The following is a 13,506-nucleotide window of genomic DNA, read 5'->3' as shown; positions in this document are numbered from 1 at the left end:
TTGCATCAGAGTTTGGTTGGCTGGAGTCTGACACATGATGGTATGAATGACTTCATAGCAGCTAGAGCTAGAACTGAGTGCCACAGGCTTTGCTTTAAGCTGCCAAAATTCAGAGGGCATTCATAACATTCATACTCTTTTTGCTATTTAGAAACCACTGAGCTTAGCATTGAGTAAAATAAAAGGAAAATTAAGGAAAACCCTCCTAAATCCTCAATAGAGGAAGTATCCCTAATAAGGACTTTGCTGCATTCTGATTTCTACATCTCCACATGAATTGCCATAGGTACCACAACTGCTTATTATTCCTCTAGTTTTTAGACATATTATCCTAAATACCATTACTACATTTCCTAAGTTACCTCTTTTTAAAATTTCAATATTCATGATAGAAGACCCAAGTTATTATATTGTGGCAAATTAATTTAGCATGACAGCAGACCATTCAAACATACAAAATAGGTCTGAAAACACACACCACAGTCAGAAAGAAGGCAGGAAGGATGGGAAGGAAAAATGTGATAGCATATAAAAAAAGATTAAGATTCTTCAAGCAACCTCATGTAGTGACTTTGACAACAATATCAGAAGACAGATTAATCTGTAGTCATAAATACAATGTCCAGTTGTTTTTTTAAGATATTATTCCATTTGTGGGGCAAAAAGAGTGAAAGCAGTAGGCCCTGGAAAGAAAAAAAATCAACCAAGAAACTTGAAACAACATATACCTTGGGCAGGAAGGAACAGCAGGTCACTCTGACTTTTCATTCCCATATAAAGAGTCATACTGCCAACAGTACAATCTTGAACTGAAAAGACAATTATAAATTTTATGCAGCAAACCCAAAGTTAAATGGGACTGGATAGAAAAGAGAATCAGTAATGGAAGAGAGAGATGGTAATAAATAACAACAAAGTCCAATAGGGTTTCCTGAAAAGAATTATTTCCTGGAATATTGAAGTGTGATTTTAATAGAACTTGAAGCCTGAGAGGAAGAGGTTACAGAGTAAGTTGGGGAAGTGATACACAGTAGATCTTCACAGTCAAATGGCATTAATATACATATCTTGAAAGAAATATGAAGTATGAAATAGGGTAGACCTATCTGTCTCTGCATTTCTATAGCAACTACCAACTTGGGCATTCTGTCAGGAATATTAAACTTTAAAAATGAGCTACCTTAAGAAATGCAGTTGTGGTGAGACTGGGCAATATGTCTGAAAAGTGAGCAATCATTCTTACAAATTGAAAATTTGCTGACATGGGAGCTATCTTTGAAAGCAGATCTTAGAGACAACCCATCAGTTTGTCTGACTTTCTTTTCCATGGAAATTGATTGAGAATCTAATTAAGCCAAATAGGTATTTCTGTAGCCCAGCTCTTAAGAACTGCTGAATTTTCTTGAGTTCCGAGGACACAAGGAGAAATGGTAGAGACCTACTCTGGCTCTGTGTCAAAGGGCATACAGACAATGAATTGATTCCAAGATCTGCTTAGGATTCAAATTTGAAGCTAATCTAGAAAAGGAATAAACTTCTGAGGGCAATTGTGAATCATAACAGACCTCCAGAGGACCTGCCTAGACTCCAGAGGGGATTAAGAATTTCCCAGAGCCCCAGAAAGATAGGAGGAAGTGTAATGGCCCTAGCAGTTTAATCCTAGGCTTTTTTGCGTATATACTTGCTTACATTCCCCTCTGTTGGAGGAAGAAAAGAAATGAAGATTTCTGAAGTCACTTTTCACCCATTTTCATGGTCCCAGGTTTAATGGAGGTAGGCAATCTTCGAAGGTGGTCCTCCAGGCAAGTTATACATGTTTCTAGGCCTCCCCTTCAATACTGACATAGATTCTAAGTCCACTTTCTTCTCTTGCAATGATGCCCGTATTTCTGGTCTCCCATGGTTCTCCAGCCCAGTTATTTAAGTTTCTCTATAACCAAGCAAGCTGACTGTGAAAATATGTAGAGGCACACATATGGAGGGCCCCTGAACTTTCCTTGTTGTCTTGAGGGATCCTGGCTTAACAGGAGAAAGTATCAGGTGTGTGTTTCCTTATTTTAATTAACTGCCCTTCAGAAATGTGCTTCCATAGAATAAAAATGGATCCCCAGAGGCCATTTTTTTAAGCAATTGGGGTTAAGTAACTTGCTCAAGGTTACACAGCCAGGTGTTTCTGGGTGGGTGCTAAGTGTCTGAGCCCGGGATTCAATCTCCAGGTCTTCTCAACACTGGAGCCAGTGCTCTTACTCGCTGTGCTACCTGGCCGCCCCCCCCAGAGGTCATTTTTAAATAGAAAATACCAAATTCTTGCCAACATTTGGGGGTGTGTAAAGTCAATATATATAATATAATATGTATATAATATATTTTAATATGTATATAATATAATAAAGTCAATGTGATACCCGTAGCAGCTGCTATGAATATGTATGTGCATTTCCAGGGTAGACTGGCAAAATATAATAAACTCTCTTCCTCAAAGGCAAAACCAAAATATTTATTTGGAGCACCACTATTAGGATACTGGAAGTAAGATTTAGCAAGAAACTCATCGCTAATCCAGAGAGCACTGACATCTTAAGCATTCTTTCTTTCAGACCTCCCCACAAACAAGTTCTCCTTAGCTAAGTTCCTCCCTCCACTCTCTGCTCTGCCTTGCCTGCTGTTTGTTTCAGTCTCACTCTCTGCTCAATTGGGCAAGCTACTCCAACTCATTGGGCTCCATGTGACCCAGGCTTCATGTGACTCAGACTGTATCACAGCTGTGAGCTGGGCCAGAGCTCAGAGCTGATCACATAGGCCTATCAATGGGTGGGGAAGATCTTCCTATTCCGTTAACATTACAGGATATTTCTAGAAAAAAAAAACAAACATTACTTCTAATGCTCTCCAGTGATAGAAGCTCATTCATGGAGAGTAATTGCTTTTGTATCAGGATGTGAATATTGTAAGAACTTCATCAGTGATGAAACCACATCTGAATGGCACCCCACATTTACAATGTAGTCACCATCACAAAATCCTATTATCTGGATAGTGGACTTACCCAAGAAATAGCTGTCAGGAAATGACTGACAGTTTTCCTCCAAGGACTAGTAGAAAGAGAATGGTCTAAAAGGCAGAAATGCCATTAAATCAGGTTGTACACAATATTACTGAACAAATATCAGATTTTTTTTTAAATGATTCACATGGACAGCTATACATCAACAAGTTGCTAAATTGATATTCATTCTCAAACCAGAAACAAGCCATAAGCATCACAATACATATTAAAGAAGATTTTCTGCTCTGTAACTACAACCTGGGAAAGGAGTCGCTCCTATACTCCAGACACTGTCTTAAGCACTTTTATTTTAAAAATGTTTTCTAATTTTATCTTTATAACAACTCTGTGAGGTAAGTGCTATTGTTATTCCCATTGTACAATTGAAGAAACTGAGACAAACAAACGTTAAGTGAGTTGTCCAAGATCATACAGCTGATCAGTGTTTGGGACTGGATTTGAATTCAGATCTTCTTAACTCCAGGCCCAGCACTCAATCCACAGTACCACCAACTTGCCTTCTACCATCATCATCATCCCTAACATTTATAATCTACCTATTATGTGCTAACTTCTTTATAATTCTTATCTCATTTGATCCTCACTAAAACCCATGTAGGCAGATAGCATTATTATCCACATTTTACAGATAAGGAAACTGAAGCAAATAGTAGATAAATGACTTGCTCATGGTCACACAGCTAGTATGTAATTAAGGTCAAATTTGAATTTAGATCTTCCTGATGCCAGGCCCAATGCTCTATCCACTATACTACCTTGCTGCCCATATATACACACCTACACACACACACACACACACACACACACACACACACACAAATAACATCACACAAATGTAAGATAAACAGTTCAGTGCAATACAGCCTAGGGGCTTTAGAATCAGAAAGTCCAACATTTAAGCCCTGCCTCTAATAATTACTTTCTTAACCCTAGATAGGTCTTAGCATGTCACCCTGACTATTTGATAAATTCCGGAGGCTCCCTATTACCTCAAGGATCAAACATGAAATCCTCTCACATTTAAAGCCCTTCACAAACTACACCCTTCCTATTTTTCCAGGCTTCTTATACCTCACTTCCCTCCAGGAGCCCTGTAATCCAGCAACACTAGCTTCCTTGCAAAAGACATTCTATCTCACATTTCCTGAATTTTTACCGGTTGTCCCCATATCTGGAATTCTTTCTCTCTTCATCCTTGCTTCCTAACTTCCTTGATTTGCTTCAGGTCCCAGCTAAAATCCTACTGTCTGCAAGAAGTCTCATTATTACATTAATCCAATGCCTTTCCTTTGAGATTATCTCCAATTTTGTTATATTTTTCTTGTTTGTACACATGCTTGCATTCTTTGATAGCAAGAACTGCTTTTTGACTCTCTGCATTCCCAATGCTTAGCACAGCACCTAGCACATAATAGGAGCCTAATAAATACTTGTTGACTTAACTTGAACAAGCTCAATGCCTCAAGCATCTCTTAAAATCGATAAATTATGAAAAAGTTGTAGATAAGTGGATGGGTTTCCACACTAGGAGGTACCTATGCAGAGCTATCACACGTCCAGAACAAAAATAAACAAATCTGTGCATCCTTTATATTGCACCTATCTCACTGGGTTAATAGAAGGAAAATGCCTTTCAGACTTTAAATAGCAATATAATAGTGAGTTCTTTATTATTGTTGTTTTTATTACTCTGGTGTTTGTATAGGTCATAGTACCTGTTTCTGACATTCTTGTAGGGCTCTCCTTTGCTTCTGTAATGCTTTAGAAGCTTATTGGGAAAAACAGTACCCCCACAACTGATAGAACAAAATACTAATTCCAAACTGGTAGAGCAGATTCATATATTTATTAGAGAAGCAAGCTGTCATAATCACATCAATCAACTCAGGAAAATATGAGTAATAGGCACTGAATATAAACCTGTTAGGGGCTACCACTTGAAAGGATTTTCCAAGCAATGTTTCCTTTGAATCTTACCTCCTCTTATAAAAGATGTTATTTTTTTGTCCTCTTCACTGGATTAGGGTCAGGGAGGGTTTGTCTCTCATTCTGGCAAGATGCTATTAACCAAAGATACTCTGGGCACTCTCCATTCAAATTTATCAGTACCAAAATGGTACTAGCAGGTCCCTTCAGCTGGAGAACATGAGACTAACTCTGTACAACACAGCACTTTAGAAACAAAATAAGTGAGATGTTGAATAAAAGATAGGCATCCACTTCAGCTTTGAGTCTTTGGTACCTTCAATATTCAGGGAAATGTTCCTGGGGAAAATATTAATAGATCGGCACCAGAGGAAACGGATGCCAATTGTGAAGAGGAAAACCCCCCTCTGATTAGTAAAGTAACTGGCTGTTATTTATGGATTTTAAAATGCACCTTTTCAAAAAGTATAATTCACTATTTCTGAACCAATTGATTTATGACAAATTCAATAGGAGAACAGGAGGGAGTATCAATGAATGAGCAGGATATAGTATTTTGTATGAATTAATGATTTTTCTCTAGGAGGACAAGTATAAAATGAATATTGGTGCTGAATCCAGTACAATACATCTACATCCTAGGAGATTCTGAAAAGGGAACATAAGTAACGAGAAGTAGTAGGTAGAGAACTAGACTTGGAATTGGGAAGGCAGGTTTTGAATGCTACCTCAGACATTTAATAGTGTATGACTCCAATCAAGTCATTTAACTTCCCTCAGGCTCAGTTTCCTCATTTGTAAAATGGGGATAATACTTTGTCACACTTACCTTACAGGTTGTTAAGAGGATCAAAATTAGAAATTGAAAACTCTTCTCATTCAGTGGTCACCCTCAAATTATTCACCACTTTTCCTTGACATTTTACTATTGAACAGTTTATCTATAATTTGTCGAGATCTCTATCAGAAAATGTGCAGACACATATGCAGAGGACTCTGAAATTTTCCTGTTTTGGGGCCCTGTTGTACCTGAACCTATTCTAGGATGAAGTTTAGAGCCATTGGACAGGGGGATCCAGTTACCTTCATTACTGGAGTAGAAATCAGGATGTGTAAGGGATTGGGCAATGTCTAATCATTCAGAATGTATTTCAATTCTACAAACATTTGTTATCTACTATGTACCTGGAACTGTTCTTGGAAGTAGTAATACAAAAAGAAAAAAAAAACAGTCCAAGACCTCAAGCAGTTTATATTCTAACTATATACAAAATTTAAATGATTTTTTTTTAGATTTCAGTGGAATAGGGAACTGTCTCTTACCAATGCAGATTAGCACCTACTCTTTTTAATAATATTTTATTTTTCCCAATTGCATGTAAAAACAATTTTAACATTCTTTTTTTTTTTTTAGAGTTCCAAATTTTATTCATTCCTCCCTTGCGTCCCCTTCCCTGAGAGGGTAATAAATCTGATATAGGTTATGCATGTGCAATCATGTTAAACATTTCCATATTATTTTGTGCAAAAATATCAGAAAGGAAGGAAGGTAGGAGAAAGAAAGAGAGAGAGAAAGAAAAGAAAGAAAGACATACTATGCTTTAGTCTGTATTTAGATATCAGTTCTTTCTCTGGAGGCAGATAGCAGTTTTTATCATGAGTCCTTTGGGATTGTTGTGCATCATTGTATTGCATTGTGAATAGCTAAATCATTCACAATTCTTCAATGTATAATGTTGCTGTTAACTGTCTACAATGTTCTCCTGGCTCTGCCCACTAACTTTGTATCAGTTCATGTAAGTCTTCCCAGGTTTTTTGAAATCATCCTGCTTGTCATTTCTTAGAGCACAATAATATTCCACTGCAATCATATACAACAATTTATTCATCCATTCCCCAATTGATGGACATCCCCTCAATTTTAATTCTTTGCCACAACTAAAAGAGCTGCTATAAATATTTTTGTACATATAAGTCCTTTCTCTCTTTTTTTATCTCTTTAGGATATATGCCTGGTCACAGTATTGCTAGATCAAAGGGAATGCAAAATTTTATAGCCCTTTGGGCAAAGTTCCAAATTAGCACCTACTCTTGTAAGTTAGTGTTACAAAGTTTCCTGGTGTACTGAGAGGTTAATTGACTTGTTCTTTTTCACACAGCCAGTAAATATCAGAAGTAGATTTGGGCCCAGGTCTTCCTAACATTGACTTTCTATCCACTAACCCATGTTATGAAAATATATACAGAGTAAGTACAAAGTAATTTGGGGGAAGAAGACCAAGTGGAAAACTTAGAAAAGGCCTCTTTTCTTTTTTTTTTTTTAACAATTTTTTATTTTTAAGCAATCAGGGTTAAGTAACTTGCTCAAGGTTACACGGCCAGTTATTATTTCTGGGTGTGGTTTGCTAAGTATCTGAGCCTGGATTTGATCCAGGTCATCCCAACACTGGAGCCAGTGCTCTTACTTGCTGAGCCACCTGGCCACCCCTAAAGGGCCTCTTTTCTAATAAATGTCAGCTAAATTCTTCTTTGACAAAGATAGGGATTTTGCATAGCAGAGATGAGGAGGGAGATCATTTCTGGCTTAGGGGACAGCACATACCAAGACATCAAAGTAGGAAATTGATTGCCATTCATGGGAAAGAGCAAATAGGGCTGTTTGACTGGAACATGGTGAGTGAAACGGAATAAGGGGCACCAGTTTGGAAAGATAAGTTGGAAGCAGATTGTGAAGGGTTTTAAATTTCAAACAAAAGATTTGGGATTCTAGAGAAAATAGGGATAGACTAGAGCTACTTGAGTAAGGAAGTGCTTACTTGAGAAAGGTCAGTCAAGCTTTATAGTAAATACAAAAATCATTAAGACACAGAGTCATGAATCAGAACATCAACATTTGAACAAAAGACAGTCTAATAGGAATTCTGACCACAAGATCAGTAGAAAAAGATGCTGAAGTTGCAGTCATAGGATCTAAGTGCCAATTCTGCTACTCACTGCCTGTGTGAGTTTTGGCAAATCATTAAAGCTCTCTGGGCCTCAATTTTTTTTATTCATCCTTATTCTTCTTGTTGTATCTCTTTTCTCTTCAATCCATCCTCTATACAGATGGTGAAATGTTCTTACTAATGCACAAGTCTGAAAATATAATTTCCTTGATCAAACACTTTCAAAAACTCTATTGCCTATGGAATAATAATATTCAGACTCCTTAGTCAGGCACTCAAGTACTTCCCAACATGATTCTAACCTACTCTTGTAGCTTTCTTTCAGACTTATCTTTAAAATTAAGGGAATTGGAATAGTTGACCTCTAAAGTTCCTCCCAGCTCTAGATATGTAATCTAAAAAGTGTAGGCTACTTAGCAAATTACTTGCTCTTTCAGGGAGGGGGGATGGGAGAGAGGGCAGAGAGAATGTGGAACTCAAATTTAAAAAAAACATTTTTAAAATTATGTATAATTGGAAAAACTAAAATATTTAAGTTTGAAAAAACTTTAGGCCAAATTATGTTTCATGCAAAGAAACCTACTAATAAATAGCACAGAGTAAAGGAAAATTCTATGAAAGGATAATTGTTAAGGAACTTGGGAGCCATGGACCCTATTCTTCATTCAACCACTAGCTACACAAGTTGTCTTTTTGAACATTTGGAAAATGTATTTGCCACATCTCCATTTTGTTTAGTTAACTCCAGCTGCAGTTTCAGGAAGAAATAGATATAACTTATAATTACAGATTTCAATGAATTTCTAGTTCATCTGCTGCCATATCTATGAGGTCTGCTGGTTAGAGGAATGAGGTAAGGCAATAAGAGTCTAAGTCAAAGTCTGGCAAGAGTATCTGTGCAAAATGGTGAGGCAGGGGACAGGTGTGAGAAATAAAGAGAAAGATGCAAAATAGACATTAGTCAAGCCAAATAGTGATCTTTCACTGGCATCAACAGATTTGAAGTGTCAAAGAAGTATCAAAGTAGGAGCAGCACCAATTTGGGGTGGGAGAAAGTGGTGTTAAAGAAACATGGGACTTTCAATTGGGCCATATGTATGGGAGTAGCACTTATGCTTTACTCAAAGCATACTGGGAATTATCTTTTTTTCAAACTTCCTTTGTCCATGGAAAAGCCAACAAGCCTCCCTAGACATGTATTTGTGGCCTTAGAAAATGTCCAGATAATTTTCCTGTTTACATAATATGCTGACTCATCTAAGATACTGAAGATAGAACCAAGGTGTTTTTGCTTCATTCTTCAAATGTCAACCAAGAATTTTGAATTTCATGAACAAATCCATTCTTTGCTTCCTCATTTTTGAATGATGATACCTCAGGCTAGCTTTGTAAGAATAAGTGAGATAAAATGTAGATCAAATAAAATAATATATGTAAAGCATTTTGCAAACCTTAAAATTCTATTTTTCTTGAGTTAATATTATTGTTTCTCTTATGAACAAGTTAAGAATATGTTTATAATAGCACTAAACCATGAAATTAACATTTTATTCATATGTCTAAAAATTTATGTGAAGCAAAGATGATCCTTAAAGGACCTGATGAAAATAGGTGAGAAGGATTTTAATATGCATTCTTCTATTAAATTCTATTTATTATAAATGAATTGCTGGAAACAAGCAGATATTTATATTCTCTGATGTTAGTTATGTTGTAGGTGAGAGAAATGGCATAAATCCTATATCTTGATTTCATCAAGCCCTTTCATGAAGAAAACCTCTATAAATAAGATGAAGAAATGTGATCTAGATGATTTTTAGGAAGACTCATATGTGATTTAATTGTGCATAAAGATTATAAATTGGTAGATCAATGATAATCTGGGGACAGACTAAATATTATAGGGTATTGGTATAGGAATCAGAAAACTGATTCTAGTACATGGTGCCTCTAATCAGTAGCCATGTTAACTTGGAAAAGTCAAATTTTTCCAGGATTTAGGTTTTCCAATCATAAAATGACCTATCTGGACTTGGTGGTCATCTGATCTCTAAAATCCCACCCAGCTAAAAATCAACAATCCTGTGATTTCTTGCATAATTCCACGGATCTCAGCTTTTCTTCAACATTTTATCAAGTTCAACATTTTAATCAATGATTTGAATAAAGAGACAGAAGGCATGTTTATTAAACTTGCATTAGAAATGACTGATAGATGACAAGGTCCAAGTTCAGAAAGCCTTCAACAGGCCAGAATGATGAATTCAAACTACTGGTATTCAATTCAGCAAACATTAAGGGCCTATCAAGCCAGACAGAGAGTTGGGCCTGAAATCAGTAAAGCTCATCTTTCTGAGTTGAAATCTGGCCTCAGATTCTTACTAGCTGTGGGATCCTGGACAAGTCACTTAAACCTCTTTGCCTCAGTTTCCTCATCTGTACAAAAAACTGGAGAAGCAAATAGCAAACTACTCCAATATCTTTACCAAAAAAAAAATGGGGGTCATAAAGAGTCAGACATAACTGAAAAATGACGAAACAACAACAATAATCCAGTTGCTATACTAGAAAAACACCAGTGAAAAACTGTGCAACCTGTCTTCAAGGACCTTTCAATTGAGTGGGGAACATATGACATATACCAATAAGTGTGATCTGAAATAGGATGAGATGAGGACAGAGGAGAGAGCCAGATGAAGCAGTAAAAATGAAATGAATATTTGAGAAGAGAGGCTGTATATAGAAAAGTTTTGTGGAGGAAATGATACCTAAGATGAATCTTATAGGAAGACAAAGATTTCAACAGGCAGAAATTAAAGTAGTACCTTGCAAGCATGTAAGACTCCAAGAGTGCCGAAGCAATAGGATGTAGTCAGACACTGTCTTGTATCATCTTGTATCTTTATCAACTAGAGATAGAGTATGTCACTTAGGAAGAGTATAAAGTAAAGCTGAAATGGTAGGTTAATGCCAGACTATGAACAACTTGAATACCGAGCTAGAGTTTGCATGTCATTCTATAGGCAATCAGGAGTTACTAAAGGGATTCGATCAGAAAAATTACATTTTAAGACCTGTACATCAGTAAGAACATTTTACATCTGTGTAGACAATGTGCTGAAGAGAAGAGAGACAAGATAAAAAATTCAGTTTTCTTGATCTTGACAGAAATGATGAGGGCTTGAATGGAGTGAAAGAGACTCTGGATTATTTACATATAAAAGATGCTTAATAGACATTTTTCAGTTTAATTGAGTAGAGTATTATACTCTAGGGCTGGTGCAATATAGGATCATGAGATCATAAGATCATAAAGTTAAAGCTGAAAGAAGCCTTTGATATCATCTATCCTAACCCCTTTTCTTTACAGATGAAGAAACTGAGTTCCAAATAGATGATGTGACTTGCCCATGGTCACACAGAGAGTGACAGACATGATTCTAAAACAGATCCCCAGATTCTAAAAACCCTTGCTCTTTTCAGTTGACTATATTGTCTCTCCTATATCTGGGCTACCATGTGAAGTGATGAGTTCTTCAATTATGGAAGGGTTTAAAAAGAAACTGTATGATAATTCTAAGGAATATTGTAAAGAGGACTCCTTCCTTGTGTGGAAGATTATACTAGACACCGTTCAAAATCTCTCCTTAATTTTGAAATTCTATTGTCTATGATAAAAGATAGAGGTAGCTAGAAAAGGGAGGAAATGGAACTCATAAATCATACTTAATCACAGACTCTCACATTTGTAAAGTACCTCACAGGCCATTTAATCCAACCATTACTTGGAAAAGAATCTCCTGTATGGCATACCTAAGATATGTAAAATATAATTGACATATAAACATGTATAACATATATGTATATATAGGCACATATAAATATGCCAGCAAAATATTAGTCAAATAGATATTTTCACATCAGTTTTGAATGAGGATGATTGTAAATGCATCCTTTTTTAATGTCAATGATTTACAGAAAATTAGGACTTAATTCATTTTTCAAAGGAAACATTAAATGAGAATTTAACACTTTTGTAATTATCCCATTAAAATGAAAGTATTGTCAACATTTTCATTCCTACAAATTGTATTCACAATGTCTTTAGCCCTCTAGATACAATATATACATATTCCATTGTTAGTTCTCTTTTTATTGCTTTTGAAATGCCCATAAATTTGTCTTGAATTTTAAACTATTGAATGAATGGGCCTTTACTGTATGAAAAATATTTTTAATTTAAATGTCATTTTTCCTTTTTCTACAATTTTTTACCAGTTTGCTGTCTGAAAATCCTGAATCAAAACCTCTCCAATCCATCTCCGAGAGAGGTGCTAAACCAGGGGTGGAGAGCCTGCAACCCCAAGGCCACATATAGTCCTGTAGGTTCTCAAGTGTGACCCTTTGACTGAATCCAGAATTCACAGAAAGGATTTGTCAAAGGGTTGTACTTGAGGACTTAGGGGGTCACATGTGGTCTCAAGGCTGCAGGTTTCTCAACCCTATGCTAAAGTAATACTCCTAAATTGTAGACTGACAATGTTACTAACCTTCTCAATAAATTCACATATCTCCCTATTACCTATAAGATCAAACATAAAACTCCTCTCTTTGGCATTTAGAGCCCTTCATAATCTGTCTCCAGTCAGCTTTTCAGGTCTTTTACATTGCAATCCTTTTACACAGTTTCTAGTGTAACTCGCCTTCTTTCTATTCTTCATATAAAATGTTCCATCTCCTACATTTGTTCTTTCACACAAACTGTCATCCATGTCTGGAATACATTCCTTCACCTTCAAATCTTTAGCTTCCTTCAAAGTTTGAATCAACTACTTTCATGTGACATTTCCTGATCCATTCACCCTCCCCCATAAATTACCTTGTATTTATTTTGCATATAATCACGTGATAGATATTTTCCCAAGGAAAAAAATAAGCCCTTGAAGGCAAGAGTTGTTTCGTTGTTGTTGATGATGATGATGATGATGTTGTTGTTTGTTGTGTATCCTCAGCATTTGGCAAAGTGCCTGGCAGACATTGGAAAAATTCATGCTACTCACTGATTGATATAGCTAAGAGAAAGTCATTCGGCCTTGTTTGGTATGAATAGGTACCAGAATTACAAAGTATAATTAAAATCCTGCTTCCTCTGTACTTTTAAAATCTCCCTTTTTTCTAAGATCCAATGATTTATTCCTTTAAATTTTGTTCTAAAGTTGTTTGCATTGTATTTCACAGGTTGGTTATTGGAATGACATGGATAAACTAGTTCTGATTCAAGATGTACCTACACTTGGCAATGACACTGCAGCTGTTGAAAATAGGACGGTTGTTGTAACCACAATCATGGTAAGTTTTTGTCTGTGTGTTTATTATTCCTTTCTGTTGGGAGACTAACAATCTCCCAGGTATGAGTAATGGGGAGGGTCAGAACTGTACCTTAGTGATTTGTTTTATTTATAATATTCTCTTCATTCAGAATCTATTTGTTCCCAAGTTTGAGTCAGCTCATTCCTTTTATTTGTATTGTCTTTTGTTCTATCATCATCTGTAATAATATTGAAAATT

At 36.1% G+C, this 13,506-nt stretch overlaps 1 protein-coding gene across 7 annotated transcripts in view; it reads left to right on the top strand.

Moving 5' to 3' along the window:
• GRIA4 (glutamate ionotropic receptor AMPA type subunit 4) overlaps positions 1–13,506 on the top strand; it is a 484,847-nt gene that overhangs the window by 389,747 nt on the left and 81,594 nt on the right. For all 7 annotated transcript variants that reach the window (XM_069079653.1, XM_069079654.1, XM_069079659.1 and 4 more), the window contains one exon: positions 13,177–13,287. In XM_069079653.1, coding sequence (XP_068935754.1) covers positions 13,177–13,287 — 111 coding nt within the window. The remainder of the gene's footprint in view (positions 1–13,176; positions 13,288–13,506) is intronic.

The sequence above is a fragment of the Petaurus breviceps genome, unplaced genomic scaffold (assembly GCF_028583685.1).
Source record: "Petaurus breviceps papuanus isolate PSGF00001 unplaced genomic scaffold, PetGlider_PUasm1.0 91133, whole genome shotgun sequence".
In the NCBI taxonomy this organism is placed as follows: Eukaryota; Metazoa; Chordata; class Mammalia; order Diprotodontia; family Petauridae; genus Petaurus; species Petaurus breviceps.
The sequence above is the reverse complement of the archived record's forward strand: the minus strand, read 5'-3'. Positions and strand labels throughout refer to the sequence as shown.